Source organism: Barbus barbus (genome assembly GCF_936440315.1).
Source record: "Barbus barbus genome assembly, chromosome: 30".
Classification (NCBI taxonomy): Eukaryota; Metazoa; Chordata; class Actinopteri; order Cypriniformes; family Cyprinidae; genus Barbus; species Barbus barbus.
Genome location: NC_136758.1, coordinates 16,250,552 through 16,273,353, shown reverse-complemented (window position 1 = coordinate 16,273,353; position 22,802 = coordinate 16,250,552). Strand labels below are relative to the sequence as shown.

The window sequence follows — 22,802 nt, the reverse complement described above, 5'->3', positions numbered from 1 at the left end:
TTGACATTGTATGCAGCTGCAAATGCAGTTATTTGTAATGACAAAAATGGAGGAAACCAAAGTATATAAATGTTCTGTCTCTAGGCAGAGACAAACAGCTAAATCAAATGCTCTGTTAAGGGGTCACAGGACAGCAGACCCGAAGATGCTAAAAAAAGATCTGCCTGACATCCTGCATGAATTCATACACTTCTCAAATGCATAAACAACACACTTGCTTGTTTTTCGATCATGGTGGGAACTTTCCTTTGACTTCTATTATTTTTATAGTGAGCTGATGGTATCTGACATCCCCTAACCCTCACAGAAACCTTTCTACATTTTTACATTGTCAATAAGGCATTTTCAGTATGTTTATTATCTTGCATGCTATTTTGTACCACCTTCTAGACTGATTTTCTTAGCAATAAATATAGACATCAAGTCTAGTTTTGTGTAAACTGAGCACTACTGTTTTTAAACCTCTATGAGGTCTTTATATATCATCTAACATTAACCACATAGTGAGTAAACTGAATTTAGTAACTACAGAAGAGACGACTTCCAAAATTCCATGAAACAGACTTTTTATTAAATAAAATAACCATTTCATCCCAGCAAATATTATACAAAGAAATTCTGAAGCAACTTCAGACATGTAAACATTAAGGGAAAAATATATTCAAGGTAAAAAAGATAAAACAAGCACACACAGTACCTCTGTCTGATCGACGTGACCTTTTCTGCTTAATCCACTGATGTATTTCAGTACTGTGTGTATGTGTGTGTGTGTGTGTGTGCGTGTGTGAATTTCCTTTTGCACCCTCTCTCACTCTCCGCCTCTTATCTCTCTTTTAATTAATCTATCTTTCACTCCCTCACCTCTCCTGCTTTTTAAGTTCATCACTCCTCTCTCTTTCTTGATAAAGTCATCGGCTGACTGCTAATTATACTGCTAAAACACTCACAGGTGCAATTATATCTCTGATAAAAAAGAGTTTCCCCTTCATATCTGGGTTAACCCTGGAGACTGAATATTTGTTCATCTGTTCATTAAAACCTCAGCATCATCATGGGCAAGACACAGTCATCCATGTATGACACACTAGTATCACCAGAAAGGTTTGTTTGACATGATGACCTTTGACTTCAGGTGACGTGTTTCTATAAGAATCAGAGGCCCACCTGTCCCCTAACACCTGTTCTAACACTCACCTTCATGGCTTTAAATGTCAGAAACTTATTAAAACGTAAGCAGAATGAGCACTTTATTCCCAGAAACCTTTAGACTAAACTGAGTTGACAGTTCTGACCTCAATCAGATGTGAGCTATTTTGACTTAGGATTTATCGGCTGTAATTTAATATCCATTTTGCTAATTTTCTAATTAGGTATATATACATTATTGTTCAAAATTTTGGGGTCAGTAAGACTTTTCTAAAGAAATATTTTTTTTTATACAGCAAGGATTCATTAAATTGTTTAAAAGTTACCAAAAATGTATTAGTTACAAAATATTTCGATTTCAAATAAATGCTGCAAATGTGAAAAAATCCCATTTTCCACAAAAAAGTGACTGCTTTCGACATTGCTAATAATAAGAATGATTTCTGAAGGATCATGTGACATTGTCAAGACTGGAGTAATGGCTGCTGAATATTCAGCTTTACAATCACAGGAAAAAAAATTACATTTAAAATATATTAAAATAGAAAACTTATTTTTCAGTAATAATTATTTTTTTTTTTTACTGTATTTTTGATCAGATAAATAAAGTCTTAGTGAGCCTAAGGGACTTGTTTCAAACGCATTAAAAAAATAAAAATTATATAAACTTTTGAATGAAAATATGTAACATTAGTATTTTTACTGTTGGTCTTAGACTTTTGGACCCCATTGTATGTATGAATGATTATGTAAGGATCGGTGATCCAGAACAGCTTTGAGTTTGTAAATTAACTCTTCTCTTATTGCTGCTGTTCTTACATGAAAAAGTTCCTGATCACTGCACAAGAAAGCATTTGCACTCATGATACACACACAATATTGTTTGTAGTGTAAACAGGAAGTATAGAAACAATGCTTTTGACCTGGAAAAGATTCCAACAGCTTTGGGAAAGCAAACTCAGTGACAAAACAGAAAGAGAGAACAACTCTCTAGTGATTTACTCTGTGTTTGTGTGTGTGTGTGACAGCTGACAGAAAGAAGCTGATAGCATCAAGTGTCAACATTCTTAGTGTGCACATTGCACATTGTTTCTCCATACACAAACAGAAACACTTAGCTTCTTTCTCATTTCCACAATTTCCTTCCCCTCTTTAGCAATGCTGTTTGGTCTCAGAAAGGACGTCTGAGTCACATCATCAACGATTCAAACCCTTTTTTGTTATTTCCCTCTATGAGTACACAAACAGTACCAAAAAGCCATTGAAACTTTTAAAGTGAAAATGAAATCTGCAAGAAACATTAAGCACATGGTTCAGATGCCTTCCGAATGATAACGCAAACCCAAATCTTGAAAAAGATGCTATCTGATTTTCCAATGTCAACATGTTTTATCGTAAGTATGTGTGTGCATGTGTTTGTGGGTGTTAGTTTGCACCCAATTAAAGGTGACTGTTAAACTTGCGAAGCTTTCTGGGTTAACGTATGTCCAATTAATGAATGAATGGTAGAGACAGAAAATAAGCAATCAAAACTTATTAAAGTGTAAAGTTATCAATGAATAGAAAAACAAGCCCTACTGTTCCAGGTACAGTTGAAAGATATTCTTCTGATGAAGTGAATATCATGTGACCACCTCTCCTGTATGCTCACCACAGGTTAATAACACACAACCAAAGTGTCTTTCAGTTCTCATAGTCTGACTTTTAATGCCCGCCCCTCTCCCTCTCTCTCTCGGACAGCCTTAGCCCTCTTGAGTCCAGTGAATATGTGTAATGAAAACCACGTGTTGGTCAGCATTATAGTGTGATTGTATCAGGCGTAGAACAAACAAACAAAGCAAAAATAGGCAGCATGGTCAGATTTAAAAATCACCAGAACCTCTATTTCACCCTGATCACTTCAGCCACTACTCGAACATTTTCCCTCTACTGTTGTATACAGTGAGATATGGCAGATATTTCCAATGAAAAATTATTTAAAGGTGTCATGACATGGATTTTTTGTTTCCTGAGGTTCACTTGTAATGTTATATTTTTGGCAGAGAAACTCCAAATATTACTATTTTCAACTATTTCATTTTGCCCCTCTGTCTGTAATTATCCATTTTTAGGGGACGGCTCTTTTAAGGCTTGTCAGTACACAGCCACTGTTATGATTGGCTAACATCATTGGATAGAAAATATTAACAATGCCTCCATGCTATTGCATGTAAGTGCTTTCAAAACAGTTTTAATATATAATCATCATTTACAGACAAAGCATGACGAAATTGTTACATTTTGTGATGCAGCTGCTGTCAGATCCAATACAGTTGGCTGCTTCATCTTTCAACAAATTTCTTTGCAAACTCTCCATTACACTGCGCCTCGTTTACAATAAAATGCTCCGAACAAACATATAACAATTTTACGTGATCGGAGATTCCATTAAAATAAATATCCACTTATTCCTGATGCTGGGATCCTTCCGAGGTCTGTACAGAGACGCAAACAAGCTGTTTTAACAGGACGCGTCAAAGCGAACGTTCCTTATACTGTTGTTGGCAGACTCAAACATGTGGACTATGTCACAAATTTGAATGGGCATCTGTATGCCCTGTACTGTGCAAAAAGCATCAGTGATTATAGTGGGTTCTATTTACTTTTAATGTGACACAACGCTCACATCCACTGTAAACAAGTGTCAGCTATAAAGACTGAACATCAAGGATGGGTCCTATGCTGCAATGATATATAAACTATTTGTTGATGTCTTCTGCTGGCGGCATTCATTTGCAAATGTTTTTGCCCGTGTTACATCACAAATCCCAGAATATCCCAACGATATTGCAGATTATATATGTTTTTGGAGCTTAAATAAAATGTTTTGTTTATAATGAGGATAATGTTTTAAGATATGAAACTTGAAGTATTTTTTAATGGTATAAAGACCTCTTATATCTCAAAAGGCAAATTGATTTCTCATGTCATGATCCTTTTCTATTTCATTCTGTTACTCACACAAAGTTACTGCATTATTGTAATTTTGAAGCTTGACAGTCACCGCCCCATTCACTTCCATTTTATGGAAAAGAGCAACTTAAATACTCTGTAACAATGCAAACAATGACAATTTTTGGGTGGAATCTCCTTTAAAGCACTGTAACAAGAACACACTCACCTTATGCACTGTAATGTCCAGATCTTTACACAGAGTGGCAATTTTCTCATTTGCTGTGTATCCAGTCTGCTGTGAAAACTGATACCTATTAAAAAATACATACACATTATGATTGAGAAAGAATGAAACGCCACAACACTACTTCATGTGCAAATTCATGTACTACCTTCATATTAACACACACAGGTAAACATCGCTCTGTGGTTCAGGTTGTGTGATTCTCACCTATTGAGCAAAGACACAAGTCCATTGGATGCTGTGATCACGTCCACCACCGCCTGCAGCACCTGTTGTGACAGCTTGTTGGCGCTCTGTCCATCATTGGTATTGACACGCCAGCGCCCCTGTATGCTCATCTGCAGAGTGTGAGCCACTGCACGCAGTTTCTCTGTCAAACTGCGCAGATTGTCACCCCCAACACTGTATGTCTGCGCAGACACAAGAAAGAATATGTTAGGTGCCAGAGATGTGTTTTTTAAAAGTTCTACTTTTAAACTACAAGGCAATCTAAAAATGTGGCAAAAAATCTGAACGCAACAGTCAAACACCCATCTAGCATTTACATAAAAAAACAATAGACCCTTTTTACAGACTGTGATGATGATGCATTTCCACAGTTATTAACATTGTACATCTAGCAGTTTTTTATATTTTCATTTTTAAAAAACTGCATGTACATCTATAACACTATACTTTGTTTTATACGATCTTGGCATAAAATTACAGAAATATTCTCTTTATCTCTTTTGACTAATATAATCAATCTCTTGATATTTTTTCCTCTTTTGAAAAGTCACAGTCACTTTTGCTAAAAATATGAACTCAAAAAATGTTTACCCAACTATAATGACTTCTGTGTCCTAAATAACTTAAAAGACAAATAACTTACATTTAAAAGATAAATGTACAATATTTATACCTCACTTTTTCACCTACCTACCTTTCATCCTACACTGAAATGTCATAGCATATTTCCTATCCTACAAACACACTTTCAACCTCAGCATAACTAATGTCCACACATCCCACCAAGTCCTGATCTGCCTTTGGTTCACAGCTTGAAAATTTTATGTTTGCTAAATTTAAAAAAAAAGGATTCTCTATAGCAAAGCAGGAGCAGTTAAGCCTGAATATGCTGTTACGACACACACAGGGAGTCCTGGCACCAACAGGTCCACATTAATCCTCCCAGCAGGCAAAACATTTACAGCACAGGGAGCACATCCACTGTCAGCTCAGGGGAAGCTTCAGTCTACCAGCCAGTAATCAACACATTTATGATCTGAAAATGAAGTGAAATGACTGTCCTATTTATTTCTTGAAACCACACGTAATGCACACTATAAATCCATGATATTGCACAGCTAAGATGACTGAAGACAAGCATGGAAGTGAAAACGGTTTCAAAAAATAGGCCAGAGACTTGTGGAAGAATGTTCCCTGAGATTTGGCTGGAGTTTTGTTAGTGTTACAGGCCTCTGAGAATACAGCTTAAGTCAGCAGGGTGAGCAACTCTCACAGATGTAATGAAATTCACAGAGAGAGAGAGAGAGAGAGACATGGTATACAGAGCAGTTCAGAGACTAATGCTGTAAGTGTATAGCTATAATGATTGTGACTGATTTTAGTCCTACAGCATTCCTCACCTCCATAACAGAGACTCTAATACGGGTAGCAGACAGGCATGTGAAGCACAAACGCTAACAAAAACTCATTCAGAAATACTTAATATCAGGTTATGAAATAACAGAAAGATTATTACAATATAAATACACACTGAATTCACAAATCACTCACTTAATTCAAATTTTATCCTCTTTATAAATCTCCATTCAGAAGTGTTGTTCTAAATAGAGGCTAATAATAAATAGGCTAAACTTAGCACTGAACACGCCCCTACATGCACACACACTCAAGGGTCCTACCAAAGCACAGAGTTTTTCCACAGCCTCCATTATAAGCTCCTGATGTCCAATTTTATGCACTCCAAGTTTCTCCAGTCTGGTAGATGAAAGATGCAGCAGATCTGTGCCAGAGAGGTGCCATTCGGAGAACGAGTACTGCTGTAGAGGAGCATCCAGACCTGAAAAATGCACAGATATATGATACAAACTTAAATAAGAGTAAACAGCACAGAGAAATTTAAGTTCATGAACAGTTCAAGTTAAGGTGAGAATTGAAGTTCATCACAGTGCCAAATGTTACTGGAAAAGAATGTAAAATATCAGAATATAAATATTATTACAAAAAATATTATGATGATAATATGATGAAAATATTATATATACATTACTATTACAAGTGTGGGGTCAGTACTATTTTTTGGATGCATTAAATTGATCAAAAACAAAAGTAAAGACTTTTACATCATCACAAAGGTTTACTATGTACAATAAATAAAGCTCTTTTGAACTTTATATTCATTAAAGAATAGCTATACGTATTTTAAGTTTACAGTTATAAACATTTTATAAACATATTAAGCAGCACAGCTGTTTTCAACACTGATAAATATAAGAAATATTTATTGGCATATTATAATAATTTGTGACCCTGAAGACTGTAGTAATGGCTACTGAAAATTCAGCTTTGCCATCACAGGAATAACTTATATTTTAAAATATATTCAAGCACAAAACAGTTCTTTTAAATTGCAATAATATTTCACATTGTTTTTATTTTTCAGCATTTTTTCAGTAAATAAAAGTCTTAAGGTCATTGCAAATTTTCACACGTTAAAAAATAAATACTACCTCACATTGTGTCAATTATGTTTGTACACTGCCTCTGAAACTTTCGTCCGTTATAAAAAAAATCGGATCAAGTTTGATTTTTTGCGTTTTCGCAAAATTTCAGACTCACTGTGCAATAGCCTTTAGTCAGCATAAGTGACTTCTTTCAAAACACTTAACCAACTAAAACTAACCAACCCTAAACCCTTTGGGTACATTGCAATGAATGATGAAAATGATCTTTGACCCAAGTAAAATACAGAAAGAAAAAAATATGTCAATAGGTACAAGGAGAGACACCAACACATTATGAATTAAAGGAAACAGCTATATGAGGAGCTCAAATACAACCCACCGATCAATCAACACATACACAAAAACTATTTCCATAGATCCATTATAATGGAAGGAAATGAGTGGCCTAGCATTAAGAAGGTGCCCAGGAGGCATCTGGGTCATGTACACTGAAGTTGTGCAGCCAGCTGTTGTTCAAAGTCATGTTAAAACACACACCTGCTGTGTGTTTACTTTAGGAAAAAGTTTCTGTTGCTAATTTTGTAATGAGCAAGGTAAAAAAATCCAGTTGAAGGTACTAGATAGATTCCCGTCAGCACAAACTTACAGTAAACGACTGTATACGGTGACACTCAAGCAGTGAGCACTGAGGATTTAAGCTTATTTCTCTGAGTTGGTGAAACACAACGATTTTGGGCCCTGAAGAAAATTCATTTGTGTAACATTTTTACGCAACTATCCACAGCTGAAAGATTTCATAACTGTCAGAGACTATTCTCTAATCTAGCTTCATAAGACATGTACAGTATTTTACTATAATTGATTTAATTAAACCATATAAATTAATAGCAGGAAATATAAAGCTTTGTTATCACATTTTGATTTGATATTTTTATTCAGCCTTTAGAGATCTCATACACTGAGAACCTAAATGATAATGATCACAAGACACAACAATATCCAACATTTTGTAAAACACTAAGACAAACAAGTGAGATAAGAGGCTCTATGCTACTGTGTCACAGTCTAGTAGGCTCAGGGCTTTAACAGAATCACAGTAAAAGTGCAAACACATAATTAGTCTATTAATAAAGTGCACATTCTTTTCACTATGAGTTCATTATGCCTGTAGAAGAAAATTAATGTTAAGATCTGGTTTAGGAAAGAACTTAAGTAACACTATAGATTAGGGAACATTATTCACTATTAATTAGTTGCTTATTAACATGCATATTACTAGATATTGGCTGTTTATTTACAAGGCACATTTTATTACATTATTCTACATGACCATATCTAGACCAGATACCTTACTTACTATGCACTAAATTAGGATTTTACTGAAGGAAAACACTTAGTTCATGGTGAATATGAGTTACAAAAACTTATTTTAGGAAAAAAGCAAGGAGCTTTAATATTTTTAAAGTTTTGTGTGGAATTCCTTTGTTTTGCCCAACTGTGTGAAACTGCTGAATTACAAAATTAGGTTTAAGATCTTAGGATACAGATTCAAAAACACAAATATTTGGGGTGGAGGTGTTTTAAAGGCATAATATGGCTAGTTAGATTGTCAAAGGAGCAGTATCTCAGTCACTATGAGATTTTTCATTGAAGTCCAAACACCCAAATATGTTTTTTCTCTAGTCCTCTCTTCATGTCAAACAACAACCTGTTCAAAACCCTCTTAAATTCATTAAAAAAATTCAAATCATTTTTGTTAATTCTGCCCTGTAAACTAAAATGAAAATATTTGACAATATTGTATATAATATTAAACATTCAGTTTCATTGTTTTGTATTTCAAAGTTGGCTGAAAGTCCTGTTTAACTGCATGAAGAATTGTGACAACATGCCCCACTGTTGGTGACATTGTCGTAAACAACATCATGTGTTCAATGAACTAGATCTACTGAATAGATCTACTGACGATGCCATCTCTCACGTCCTCCACTCTTCCCTCACACACATAGACAGCAACAATGGGAATTATGTAAGGCTGCTATTCATTGACTATAGCTCAGCTTTCAATACTATAGTCCCCATCAAGCTGGCTTCTAAACTCACAGACCTCGGCCTAAACTCCTCACTCTGTGACTGGATTCAAGACTTCCTCACCGGCAGACCTCAAGTGGTGAAAGTTGGCCAGTTCACCTTAAACTCCATCACTCTGAACATAGGAGCCCCACAGGGCTGTGTCCTGAGTCCCCTGCTCTACTCTCTCTACATGCATGACTGCGTGTCCTCTCACAGCTCCACATCTATTATCAAATTCGCTGATGATACTGTGGTTCTGGGCCTCATATCCAACAATGATGAGACCGCATACTTGGATGAGGTAGAGAGACTCACATCATGGAGCCAGGACAACTGTCTCGCTCTGAACGTGAGCAAAACTAAAGAGCTGATCATGGACTTTAGGAAGAGACAGCAGCAGCCCTACACTCCTCTTATGATCAGTGGGACCCCTGTGGAGAGGGTGAGTAGCTTCAAGTACCTCGGTGTAAACATCTCCGAGAACCTGACTTGGACTACACACATCCAAACACAGGTTAAGAAAGCCAGGCAAAGACTGGCTTTCTTAACAGGGACCAAAGAAAGTGTATTGACTCAGTGCATCTCAGTGTGGTATGGAAACAGCTCAAATCAAGACTGCAAAGCACTACAGAGAGTTGTGCGCTTAGCTGAGCGCATCTCAGGGTCTGCTCTCCCCTCTCTGCAGGACATCTACCTCAAATGCTGCAAAAATAGAGCTGTCAAAATCATCAAGGACTCTAATCACCCTGGTAACCGACTATTCACTTTGCTTCCATCGGGTAAGCGCTTCCGTAGCCTGATGGCAAAAACTGAGAGACTTAGGAGGAGCTTCTTCCCCCAGGCCATCAGGCTCCTAAACTCTAACTCTGTGTCATAACATCACTTGACTCCATGTAAATATCACTATATCAATAAGCTATTCATAATTTTTCTCTACCTCATATTGCTGCTATTTAAATACCCTGTACAGCTTTTTTGCACATTCCTCTTTATTACTATTTAATTCAACAACATACTGACCTGCACATTTATATTTATATTTTTTATCTTTTATTTTATTTTATTCTTTTATTTTTTCTACTTTTCGTTTTCTTAATATTTGTATTCTATATAATTGCACTGTCCTTGGAGCGGACCTGACCTACATTTCACTGCTGGTTATACTCTGTATAATATTGTGTATGTGACAAATAAAAATCTTGAATAAAAATCTTGAATCTTGAACTATATCATTTTTTTATGGGCAATATCATCCAAACCTTTCAGTAGTCAATGTTTTTAGTAGACAAAGGAAAAGATAAATATTCACTCAGTATCAATTATCATATAAAGATGATAATAATAGAAATATAAAGTAAAAACAAAGTGTAAAAAGAACATCAGTACTTTACAGAATAAATATTACACTTCACATTTTATAGTTATATTATATATCAATACAAAAGTACTGTAAGACATAATACATAATTCAAAAGCAATCGCACAAAACAACCACTAGTCTATTATTACGCAATAATACAGTACTAAAGTAACTAAAGTTTAAATAGCCTACAAAGCGACACAAACACTATTGTAAAGTAGGCCCATAAAACAAATAACACTGTACGATTGTTAAAATGAAACTACAGAACATGGGTCAGATATGAGCGAGAGAAATAGAGACGTGCGCATATAGTGAGCGATGTGGGCCAGTCTGAACTCGCAGAGAATGACAGCAGCAGATTTAGTCGCTTCGCATATAAGGAAATACGTATCAATACAATACAATTTGTTAAGTTAAATCGCTTTTGTATTCACCAGCTGAGTTAATTTCGCGCGAGAGTTTATCAACAAACTAAAAGGCGCTTCCTCATTCCACTAACACCTCCCCATTCCTTAGGGATTTGTTTTGTTCCTGTTTAATTCTCTCTATCGACTGACATAAAGTCACCTGTCGGTCGCAAAAATCACAGACACAAACATAAATACAGCCCGTTACCTTTGAGCCACTCGGTGACTCTCTCGTTGCTCCAAGACGTTACGGGCTCCATGATCTAAGGAGCATGAATCCAAATCCCTGAAGTGGATCAGAGCAAACAAAAGTTCATCCTGCTGTCTGCTTGGCACACCTTCCTACAGGTAAAGCTGCGCTCTCAGCCAATGGTGAGCGGCGCTGGGGTGTCCGCGTGCACTTTGCCTGTCTCGGTTTGCAGGGAGGGGTTCATGAAACTGGTTCATAACATGGCAATTCAGTGTCACGAGACCGAATCAGTTTTCTCGGTTTGCCTGACTCACTGGGTTTGCCTGCAAACTTCAAGTGTTTTGATCAACTTATTTAACTCTTTAAGGTCTTCTTATATTTAAATTGTATTGCACATGTATTTCACTGCTGCGACTGGATATTTCCTTGCAAATTAGTGAACGTATGACAATCACGAATCCATGCTGGTCAACAAGAATTAAATTATTTACATTGTTATATTAGATTATTAGGCTAGTTCTTGTTGACCAACAGAGGAATTTTAAGTAGCCTATTTAAATTTTTTTTTTAAATGTACAGCTTAGCTGGGAGAAATGGTAGGCTGTAATGAATTAATATAGTTTACAGTTAGACCATTGTGAGAGGAAAAAAACAACAGCATTCCAGGACTTTTGACTAAAGCACCTTCATTTGCATTCTAGGCTTAAAAAAGTAAGTGCAATTGATGCTGGTATCAACATATAATTATAAACATGTAAATTCACGAATTAATTATTATTTTATATATATATATATATATATATATATATATATATATATATATATATATATATATATATATATATATATATATATATAAATTTTCAAATATATTTTATTTATGTGTTTATTTTCATATATGAACATGATATCTTAACCAGCCCTTGGGCTATCTTAATTATTAATAATCTCAGCAATCGAGTATATAATCCAGTCTTAAATGGTTTGCTGGTTTTAGCTGGTCTAGTTTAAGATGAGGTTTGGGTTTTCATATTTTGGGAGAGCAGCAATTTATTTATTTTTTTTCAGCAGTACATTGATTGTACTACAATCTAGCGCCTCCTACAGTATGTGTGACTGTTGCATTAGGTGATGTGTGTGAACGCAAATACATTGAAAACAACAAAAAACATTATCTATTGTTCAAACCTGATACAACATGCCTCAAAAGCAACATGCAGTCTTGGTTTCACTGAGCTGTATTATTCATTGCCATACAGATCCAACATATTGTAAACATACCGTCATTGTAGAGGCATATCGTCTCTCTGTAGTTTTAGATGCGTGTGCAATAAGGCAGTATCGCAGAAACCATATGATTCAGAACGGATATGGAGAGATGATAAAAGAGCAGCCGCTTCAAAAGCAAAGCAAGTGTGTGATTTGATTTGATTTGCATTCTATTGTAGCGGATAGACGCGGGCAGGCATTGAGTGGCCTTATGAAATGTATCCTTGAAGCTCTTGAACTCTTTGATAATAGTTTTACTGAGTTATGGCGGCACTGAGTGCACAGAGATGACCTGACGTGGAATATATTATTCAAAATCCTTTGTTCTCAACCGGACTCTACTAAAGATTGCGTGAGCAACACAGTGTTCAAAAAGGTTACATGTGGCTGTCTCAATGGATGTATTGTCGCCCAGAGATATATATTAAATTGGATATATATGTTATATCCAGGCTTATTAGCATACATACAGTACGTAAAGTGATATACTAGCAGACCTTAACTGCATAATTTTTTTTTATTTTGTTGCAAAATGTAAATAGCCTATAGCTATTATCGCCTAGCTCTAATCTGCTAAATGCAACTATAAAGGCATTAAGATAGTATAAATATCAACATCATGATTTTCCACTAAACTGCTTTGAAAGCAGTGTGTATTGTTTGTGAACAGTGCTATATATATATATACTTGCTTTTTCAGAGAAAGAATTTGGCTGATATAATGTTTTAATTTAATTAAACATTTATTTAGTACCACATTCATTAGAAATTTACCCTTGGAATAATTTCAAACTGTGTATTGGTTCTCAGACCTGTTTAATTTAAGTATAAATCTAGACCTGAGACCCTGAGGCTTTTTTCCTCCCTCTTAAACTGCAAGGAAATAGCCACATACCATTCAATCTTTTGCGTGTCTGAGCACATCAGGCTCTTCATGTTGACAATTGTAAATGTAAGAAATGAGATTCACTGTTTTGCCAGTATATAAACCAAAAGCATCTCCAATTAATTGATTTTATTTTATTTATTTATTTATTTATTTTTTTACTGCACATTTACATTTTTCACCTAAATAAATTCTGGTAAATAATATTTCTGGTAAATACTCCTTTAAAATGTTTTTTGATTATAATTTTATTAGTAGTAGACTAGAATACATGGATATGTTGTCATTCTTACACTATAATACTGAACTTTGATTTCAGTGATTTAGACTGAGATGGACACTTGCTTCTTGCACTCTGTTGCACTTTACTTTTGCTTTAAAAAAGGATTTCATAGAAATTTGGATTTCATTTGGTTTAATAAAATATTAAGTAAAATTGTAGATTTTTTGTGGGAAATTAATCGTTTAGATTAATCGATTAATCTATAAATTAGTCGATAGATTAATCGAAATAAAAATAGTCGTTAGTGGCAGCCCTAATATTTACCAAATCTAGATCCAGATAATCTCAGATTATCAAGAATTCCACACTTTTTCTTATGTATAAAAGAACCATTCTTAAGTATAAAACAACTATACTGTTTACAGATTAAAATATATTTGCATTAATGCCTTTTGCATTATCACTCCGCTTCTCTTGAGTAAACAACGTGATTGATGCACGCTTTTATTTAGATGTTGACTTCTAACAGGACCTGATCCAATCTGTGTTTTTCATAATTAGTGTTTGCTGAATTGAATTCACACCTGGCAGAAAGACAGAGTGAAAACACTGATGAACATCGTGGTGGCACAAGAAATGCATATCTGGAGCAAATCAAGCTTATTCTCCCTCTTGCACTCTTAGAGAAACATTTTAATATACATTAATGGATTTAAATGGCGTTAAGGTACTTTGCCAGTTCTGGTTTTGCATAACATTTAAAAGCAACTGTATTGTGTGTTTTGCATGCAAAATATGTTTAATGCACAAGATGGCTCAAAATTTTGGAGGATATTTTGTATTTAGGAGACTCATTACTGAGTCTGTATTTAGGAGACTGCCTTTCATTAACATATTTAGAATGGCATTACTTGAAGGAAAGGTATGCAGTTTTATACTGTGCACAGTATGTGCAAAGATTACCCAACTACATTTGTTGATTTGTGCAGCATACAACCCCAGCCCAATACACCGAATCCCACAATGCAATGTGCTCAACTTGACATTACGTTTCCAGAGTGATGAATGAACTCAAAACTTGCCATAACATAGTATAACCCGATCTCATGAATGTGCATTTCAATGGCATGATTTTCTGTTTCTATTTGGCAAACTATTTATATGCAAAAATGGACTTAGGTGTGCAAATGATACACAATTGGTAGGTCTAGGGGTATGGGGTAGGATGTGTATTATATGTACGCCAATATGCATATTATATGCACATGAAACACATGCATATCGCAAGTCAGTTTCTGTGTATAAATAGCACGTAAAAAAAAAAAAAGTAAAATGTGCCATTGATATACTCATTTTCTCCTTTTCTGTTTTTGCTTGTTTATCATATTTTATGTTTTTTTTTACCACTAAAACTGTTTTATTGCTCTTTCTTGTTGTTATGCTGCATATTTCTTATGCCAAAACATACACAACACTACTAGTAAGAGGTAGCTTCAAATTTTTTTGATCTCCTATTAAACATACACTTAGTCGACAAAGCCCTTAAAACCTTCAATCGATCCTACAATTAATACCTAAATAAACATATAATGTATAAACATATCTTGTTTAGAGTCGCTGTTTCATGAATTGGAGTACGCTGATTGTGCTACAAGTTTCATTTAAAAGAGTAATTTTTTCAAAGAACTGGACTACACGGCTCTGTATTTGTTTTTGCGTGCAGCCTGTGAGAACAAATGAATAGACAGTGTTTTCTTACCCGTGTAATTTTTGGTACAAGGTTGTTTTATCTAATCACATTCAATTTAGATTGCAAGCTCACAACTCTGGTAATTTATTATTTCACTATTGCACTGTAGTAGACTCCAGCAGTGCAGGAAACATTTATTGAGGAGCATAAAACATGCGCAAGAACTTTTGACACAGAACTCTTGGGAAGGGAGAGCACAAGTGTTTCTTTCTGTGGAATGATCGCATTTTTCTGGTCAAAACGAGAGTAGCATTAGGTAAACTAATATTATTATGAGTCCTCGAAAATGTAACGAGGTACAAATACAGATACTTAATTTTTGGATACAACCCAACCCCTTAACTCATTATTTAATTAGATTTTCAACAACATTTTCGCACAAAATTGGATTAACATAATGATAACTAGGTAGTGCTCACTGAAATGAAAATGCAACATTATAGCACATTGTTCTTCTCTATTGTTCAGTATGCAATATAGGCCTACTGGTACTCCATTCTAAATGTAGTCACTTTCATAAAACATGCAAAACTATATTAAATATAATTACATATTTTATGCTGCCTGCATGAGTTTATCCTGCCTACTACATCCATTGTGTACCGAATAACACTTTTCTTTGTTACAAGAACAGTCACTCTAGAGCAGTCTGAGGAGTGCCTCAGTACACAAGGAATGCTCATTTACACAATGGTGATTGTTCATAAATCTTCAGGGTTTGAACCTAACCTTTATACCATATGTTGCAAACTAAACAACCAAGAGACCCACTGCATTGGGGAAATAGTATGTTAGCTAATGAACTGTCTATTTAATGCAAATATTGGATATTAATGCATACAGATTATTTACTATACACACACCACATGCTGAATTTCCTTCGAATGAAGTGGTGTGAGTTAGTGTGCATGTTCAACTGGCATTATGTCATTCAGAACTGCCATTAAGATTTTCATGCAGTCCAGTGATTATTCTGCCCACAGCAGCTCTGTGGCTCGTGCAGTCTGCTGCATGCTTCATTTCACACCCACACACACCTCCTACTGATTGTCCAACAATTCACATGTGCGTATGGGTGTGTGTGATGTAGTGTGGGTGGGAGGAGGGCGGACATCCTGCTGAAGTCTGTGTGTGTGGAGTTTGGGAGGGAGGCACATTGTTGTAGCTATTCAAGAAATAATAGGAAGCATATGCAAGGCTATTGTATGTATGCATGTTGGGTGAAGGGTTTTAATTTTGGCATGTCTTAATGTAATATGCACCTCTGCAATGTAATGTGTCAAGTATGAGTCATCTTCCCATGATGCTCGAGTGTGATCCAGAGAGAGACTCTCTGAGGTCATTGGGGGTGAAATGATGCAGTTATTAGGCTGGAAATCAGATCACGGCAGCAAGTACACACACAATTACTTATGAAGGAAGTGCAGGTTATTCCTAGGCAGCCTTTTTTAGGTCAGATAAATGCTACATAACAGCAGTGTGGATATGTAAAATCCCTGCAGCAAATAGTGTCAAAGCTTTTGCTTAATCATTGACACAAATATTGCAAGTTTAATTAAACTAAACTAATTAAGTGTTTTATATATATATATATATATATATATATATATATATGTGTGGTGTGTGTGTGTGTGTGTGTGTGTGTGTGTGTGTGTGTGTGTGTGTGTGTGTGTGTGTGTGTGCGTACATGCGTGTGTGTGTACTTACATATATAAGGTAGTTAAATTAAGATTTAAAAATTTTGACAATTAAATTAACAAATAAATAAATAAAAAATTAAATTAGATTAAAATAAACTAATAACATTATAAAGAAAGACATGTTTAGACATGTTGCATACATGTTTAAAAAGCTGAGCTGCATTTGAGATTGCTTTTAGCTTCATAATTAATAAGTCGATTAATTCCTGAGCAACAAATTTGATTATTTGAGCATGGGGAAAAAAGCAATAATCAACAAGACTGTTAATCATCAAGAGTGATCTGGCTGGCCATTATTTCTTGCAGGGCTTCAATCACATATACACCTGGCCCATATACATCACAATCACATATAACATCAATTACATATACACAAGACATCCTGTCTGAACACATCTATCTGTGCACTGTGGGAAGAAATGACACATGAGTTGTGTTAAAGGGTCCACCAAAGGAGTCCGAAGGAAAAACAGGCAAACAGCCATTAGATTTCATGCACAGCTTTATACAAACAGACAAACAGGCTCACTGATGCATAGCCAAATACTGTAAACTACTATAGATCTGCACTGTGTGATATATCACCGGCCTCTAGGTGGCATTATTGAGCACTTATACACTTATACCATTAGTAATTAAAAAAATCCCACAGAGCTAATAAATTAATAAATCAAAATCATGTTGTTCTTAATGTTCATGGTTCAAACAAGTCTCTCACATTTCTTATGACTTTTTCTACTTTGGAAAATATAGGTTTTATATAAATGTTATGTAATGTACCCTATTTTATAGGTGTTACATAAAAATATTGCTCAGTCTGAATTCATTCAGCTCCTACTGCCTATATGCATCTACTGTAGTATTTCAGTAATGTTCAGAATGCATTTTAATCTTTCATTTCTCCACTGCATTCTTTTCAAGGTCAAACTAGATTAATTTTTAAAGCCTTGACGTTGTAAAACACGGGTAATCGCTTTGGTATGGAACAAGGAATACCAAGCCAGCCAAATAAAAAGTTCAACATCTTGCATTACGTCTTCAGGTTTCAGAGTTGGATATCTGCTGTTGTATTAAGAGTCTTGTGGGCTATATAGACTAAATAATGTGGAGAGTTACCTTGCATGGAAAGTCATGCTGTTAACACTGCTCTATAGCCGAGTACTTGCTGTTCTAGCGGATGCTTTTGATTCAAAGAGACTTAGAGTACAGTAATTGTAGAGACGGGCTGGCAGGCAGATTGCCAGGTTCTTACTGAAATAGGCCAAGCTAGCAGGAAGGAGCAAGAGAGTCGAAGCAATGGTACAGCTGAGTATGTGCATTTGATATATGTGTACATAATAGCTGTTTGTACTGTTGCAGCCTAGTGCTGAACACACACACATATATGCACAACAGAGGGTAACGAGTGTTTGTAATGCCTATGATTTATTTTTGTGAAAAAGATTAATACATAATCGACTTTATGTCGACACTAAGGAATTTTGCACGTCTATCATTAGGACTTAACGCCTTTTAAAAATGTCACAGTTTAGCCTGATATAACCCTACATTATCATTAGTGTATTTGAGTGCCATTAAAAGCATTTTGCGCTTTGTGCCACCATTTGACTCAATGAAACATGGTCCTCTCTACCATGCACACTCCATATCCACCCACTTCCATCTCATAAAGACGACCATTCATACTCTGTTTTACTCTGGCGACAGATTCACCGGCATGCTGGCAGATGGTCTGTGGTTGCCAGTGGTAACCACTCTCAGCTTGAAGCAACAGTTGCTCCCTTTGAGAGAATAAAGAGTCAAGAGGTTTTGGCATATCGCTGCCTTGTCACAAAATGGGCAAGCCTACAAGACAATTACAACTGACAATACGAAAAAGCAATCCTGGCATGATGGAAAAGGGGATAGGCTAATTGTGCCAGCACTGGGGAATACTTTGTTACATCGATCTCTATTTCTGTTGGTAGTATTTTAGGAAAATATGCTTGATATGCAATGGAATGATTTGCTTTCCTGTGTCCAGTCAAATGCAACTTTTTAATGTAATGTTTCCTTATGATCAGCTTGTGCCCAACTGATGGTTAAGTTTAGAAGTTGAACCATTGAATTTGATTACCTACCACATTTTTTGGAAATATACTAGAATGATATTCTTTGAAGTACCATGTAAATACCGTTGCACATTAATATGGAAGTCATTAGCTATTTTATACTATATTACTGTCAGGGACGGATTATGACGCACCCTGGGCACGGACTGATTAAAGGCCCCCCTCAGTTGAAATTGCGCTCATTTTTTCTTTAATTCAAATAGTAATGGATTCTATTTACACCAAGTGAAAATAGCAGTATTTTTTAGCTATATGCTATTTACACTATGTTAAAATAGATCTTCTGCTATTTATACTTGTTGCAAAATAGTGGCAATTATCTGCACTTCAGTATTGTATTACATTATGAAACAGTATGCAATAATAACGTATTGAGTGTAAATTTTTAATCATTTTAATTCAAATTATTAAATGGATGCCACCTTATTGGTACAATAAAGCCCTCCCGACACCTACCCTAACCCTAACCGATACTTTATTTTCAACTTTTTGGTTATTTCTTTAATTTTTATTGACAATAAATGCTTTTACGATGTGATATGAGATTTGAAAAGGGAGAAAAAAAGTTCGGCAAAAGACGGGATCGAACCCTAGTCGATCGCTTTTTGCTTTACCATCTGTGCCACTGAAGATAACTATTCAAAGCCGATTTTTATATATGTTTGACAGGCCCTATCACACGTTGGTGGGCGGAGTTAGTGTAAATAGCCTCTGCCAAAAGGTGGGCTATTTGCACTAAGTGTAAATAAACACTCAATTTACTTTATCAAAGACAATTATCATTGGCAGAATTAAAGCACTCTCAAAAACTCCCATTAATCACTGAAGTTGCTTACATTGTGAAATTAATATCTTGCTTATATCGTAGGCACTTCTGCACTTTGTTGTTTCTGATGAGAGAAATCGGCAGAGAGCAGAATTCATTCAGGGAGCGCGCGCACTGAACAAAACAGCTGTTTCAGCGAAAACTCATCTGGACGCCTCTTATTGGCCATTGTACTCATAAACTCAACAGAATCATGTGTAATTGGTTATAATGCATAATGCTGTAGAAAAACGCAGCTGTCTCTGGCTCCAGCTAAGATGAGCGAACAATTTAGCAGCTGATGATGTTCCGCACTGAATGATCTAATCACACCGGTGTGGTCGTTTATTAAATATAAAAAATATTAGTCGGCTATTTATTGTCTTTTGGAAGCTGCATTCAAAATTCACTTGCCTCAAAAATCTGAGGGGGAAATCGCGGTCCGGGACTCGGGAGTAGGGTATTTCGGCTGGGCCCCCCTCTGGTCCAGTGCCCGGTAGGCACGTGCGTTAATCCGTCCCTGATTACTGTGTTAAAGTTAATACTGTCACAGCTGGATACTTTTTGGAAAGGTCGAAACTGCAAATATGTGTCATAAGTTTGCCACTTAATTCTATTGAAAATGTTTTTGTTTTATTATAAACGCATTAGATTATAGAAAATGCAACATATTTTTTATGAAAATTATTGGGAAAATTTTGTGGAAAAACATTGTTTTGGTTGTGCTTCTGCTCTGCTACTTTCACTATTTCCCGCGGAATCCGTCCCGACAGGCCGACAGCTTTAATACAAAACGTTAGTAGGCTATTGGGTTATAAACGTTTGAGTAAAGTACCGACGTGGTTTGGAAGATGGATTTTTCCCTTTGCGCTCTAACATTTTGTTCTTTTTATTTAAAAATTGACAAAGTGCAGCTTTAAATGTTGCAAATTTACGTGTGTGTGTAACTGGCTGTGACCATACAGATGAGATCTTGCAGTATCAGTAAGTGGCCAGAGAGGGGCGTCAGTAAAGGGGTGGTTGGAGAAAGGGGCTGGCCGAGAACTGTCTTCAAACTAATGATCGGCTGAAGCACATGCGCTTTTACACTGTGGATTCGGATCAGAGCGGAACACACACTGACAGCATCAGCTCCTCTTTTCCTGTGTCTGCGTGCACACCGATAGTGAGTGTCAGTTGAGAAACCATCGTATTACAATAACACCTTTTATTTCATTTCCTCGGAGGGGACGCGTTTCATCGCTGCAGACGCACGGCGCATGTTCCTCTAAACCCGAGTCCACCTGTGTGCGAGTGACTGGGAAAGATTTGTTCATTTCCAGGAACGGGGTTGTGCAACTCCTCTTCATCACCGGACCGAGAGGAGAATCCGTCAACGTCATTTAAACGGGAATAACTGCTTCGATTTTACTACGGAATGATTATGCGCGTCCTGTGCGGATTGTAAGAGAGGAAAGTCGCCCGTTTGCTCCTGATCCACAGGGACAGACCAGGTAGTTCCAGAAGGGAATACACGGGTTCGGAAGAAATTCCCGTCCAATTTTGAGTACTTGAGAGAGACAAGAAGGAACGCACACAATGCCACTTGCTCAACTGGCAGAACCATGGCCCAAAATGGAGCTGGTGCAGTTGGAGACGGAGGTGAGAGGTGGTGAAATCACAGCACTAAAATGAACTGATTTAATGTGTCCTCAGGGTTACTCTTTCTGTGCCAGAGGTCCACGTGTTTGTCATGGGGAGTTCATGAGAAAAACGGCAATCATAAAGAAACGTGATACTTAAAAATAATTGTAGATCAACACTTTTGCAGAGTTCTGCAGGTATGCTCGATGTTCTTTTGGAGCGCGAGCACGACGCGCCGTGAGTAGCGCAGGTAAGATGTTTTGTAACACTGGAGGGTGCACGGAAAGGTGTTCCGCGTAACCATGTGTAAAAAAAAAAAAAGACTTTAACAATCAGAAGCTGTCACTAGCTTCAAAAAATAAAAAATAAACCGTGTATTTAAAAAAAAAAAATTGTACCTTAATATTTTATTAGATTTGTCAGTAATGGATGATTATAAATATTCAACTCTGGTTCCATGATTTTGCACAGTGGACCACAGAATGTTTAGAAATATCAACAATAACTCTCTTCTACTGACCAACTTACAGTATCATGGCCTTGGGAACAAGGCTAGAAATTAATAAATGAACTGCAAAACTGTCAACGCTGTTATTATAAGTCATAGCTTTAAAGCATACATGTGTTTTTTTTTTTTACACATTTGCTTGAGGTTATATAATGAATTTTTGTTTTAACCTTAAGGACGTTTTTCAAAATCAGAAAGATAATTACATAAATCTATCTTTTAAATTTCAGTTTGTGGAATGACTCTGCAGCTTTTATCATCTTTGAACTCTAGTGGAAGAATACTGGTTTTCTTATGTTGTGCTCAGTGAACCAGCTGTTTTCCAGTGTTTCTTGCTTTTTGTCCTCATGTGAAATGTCAGAAAGTCAAATAAATTATACAGAAGTCTAGGTCATAAGAAACTCTGGGAAATAGTACTTTCTGAATTATTGTGCTCTCTTGAATTTGTGTAGCCAGACTGTTTGTGGTGTGTGGTAGAAAACTGCTGTTTTTAAATGTTCGTTATTGCTTTAAAAACATTATATCAATCTCAATAACAGCCATATGTTTGTAATAATTCACTGGTATCTGTAGTATAAGATAAACGTCTGTCAGGTTTAGCATTCATACAGCGAGATGTTTTTTTTTCTTCAAAAGGTTTACATTTCCTTTGGTTTTGCAAAGATATATTCAGACATGCTGGTTTGAGGAATCATATCTTTTGATCACACGTACAGAACCACAGTGCTAACAGCTCTGATAGATAATCTCCTGCTTTATTTCAGTTTTGTACTACAGTAAACTTTCAGCTGTTAGCATTGTACAGCACTGGAATTTGCTCCAGCAACTTCGGCTGGAGGCCAAGTTTATAACTACAGGGCAAGCTGAGACAAAATGGCCT

The 22,802-nt window shown here is 36.1% G+C and overlaps 2 protein-coding genes across 6 annotated transcripts in view; one reads left to right on the top strand and one right to left on the bottom strand.

Moving 5' to 3' along the window:
• The window catches only part of LOC306850199 (connector enhancer of kinase suppressor of ras 1-like), a 33,282-nt gene extending 21,957 nt beyond the window's left edge, over positions 1 to 11,325 (bottom strand). The window contains exons 1-4 of one of the 2 annotated variants that reach the window (XM_079385701.1): positions 11,066 to 11,325; positions 6,232 to 6,389; positions 4,532 to 4,734; positions 4,307 to 4,391 (exon numbers count right to left, since the gene is read on the bottom strand). In XM_079385701.1, coding sequence (XP_079241827.1) covers positions 4,307 to 4,391; positions 4,532 to 4,734; positions 6,232 to 6,389; positions 11,066 to 11,117 — 498 coding nt within the window. In that variant the 5' untranslated portion in view covers positions 11,118 to 11,325. The remainder of the gene's footprint in view (positions 1 to 4,306; positions 4,392 to 4,531; positions 4,735 to 6,231; positions 6,390 to 11,065) is intronic. The other variant, XM_079385702.1, reaches the window with a different exon arrangement.
• A 9,512-nt stretch (positions 11,326 to 20,837) lies between these two features.
• LOC306850411 (ribosomal protein S6 kinase 2 alpha) overlaps positions 20,838 to 22,802 on the top strand; it is a 61,587-nt gene continuing 59,622 nt past the window's right edge. For all 4 annotated transcript variants that reach the window (XM_079386048.1, XM_079386045.1, XM_079386044.1 and 1 more), the window contains exon 1: positions 20,838 to 21,432. In XM_079386048.1, coding sequence (XP_079242174.1) covers positions 21,370 to 21,432 — 63 coding nt within the window. In that variant the 5' untranslated portion in view covers positions 20,838 to 21,369. The remainder of the gene's footprint in view (positions 21,433 to 22,802) is intronic.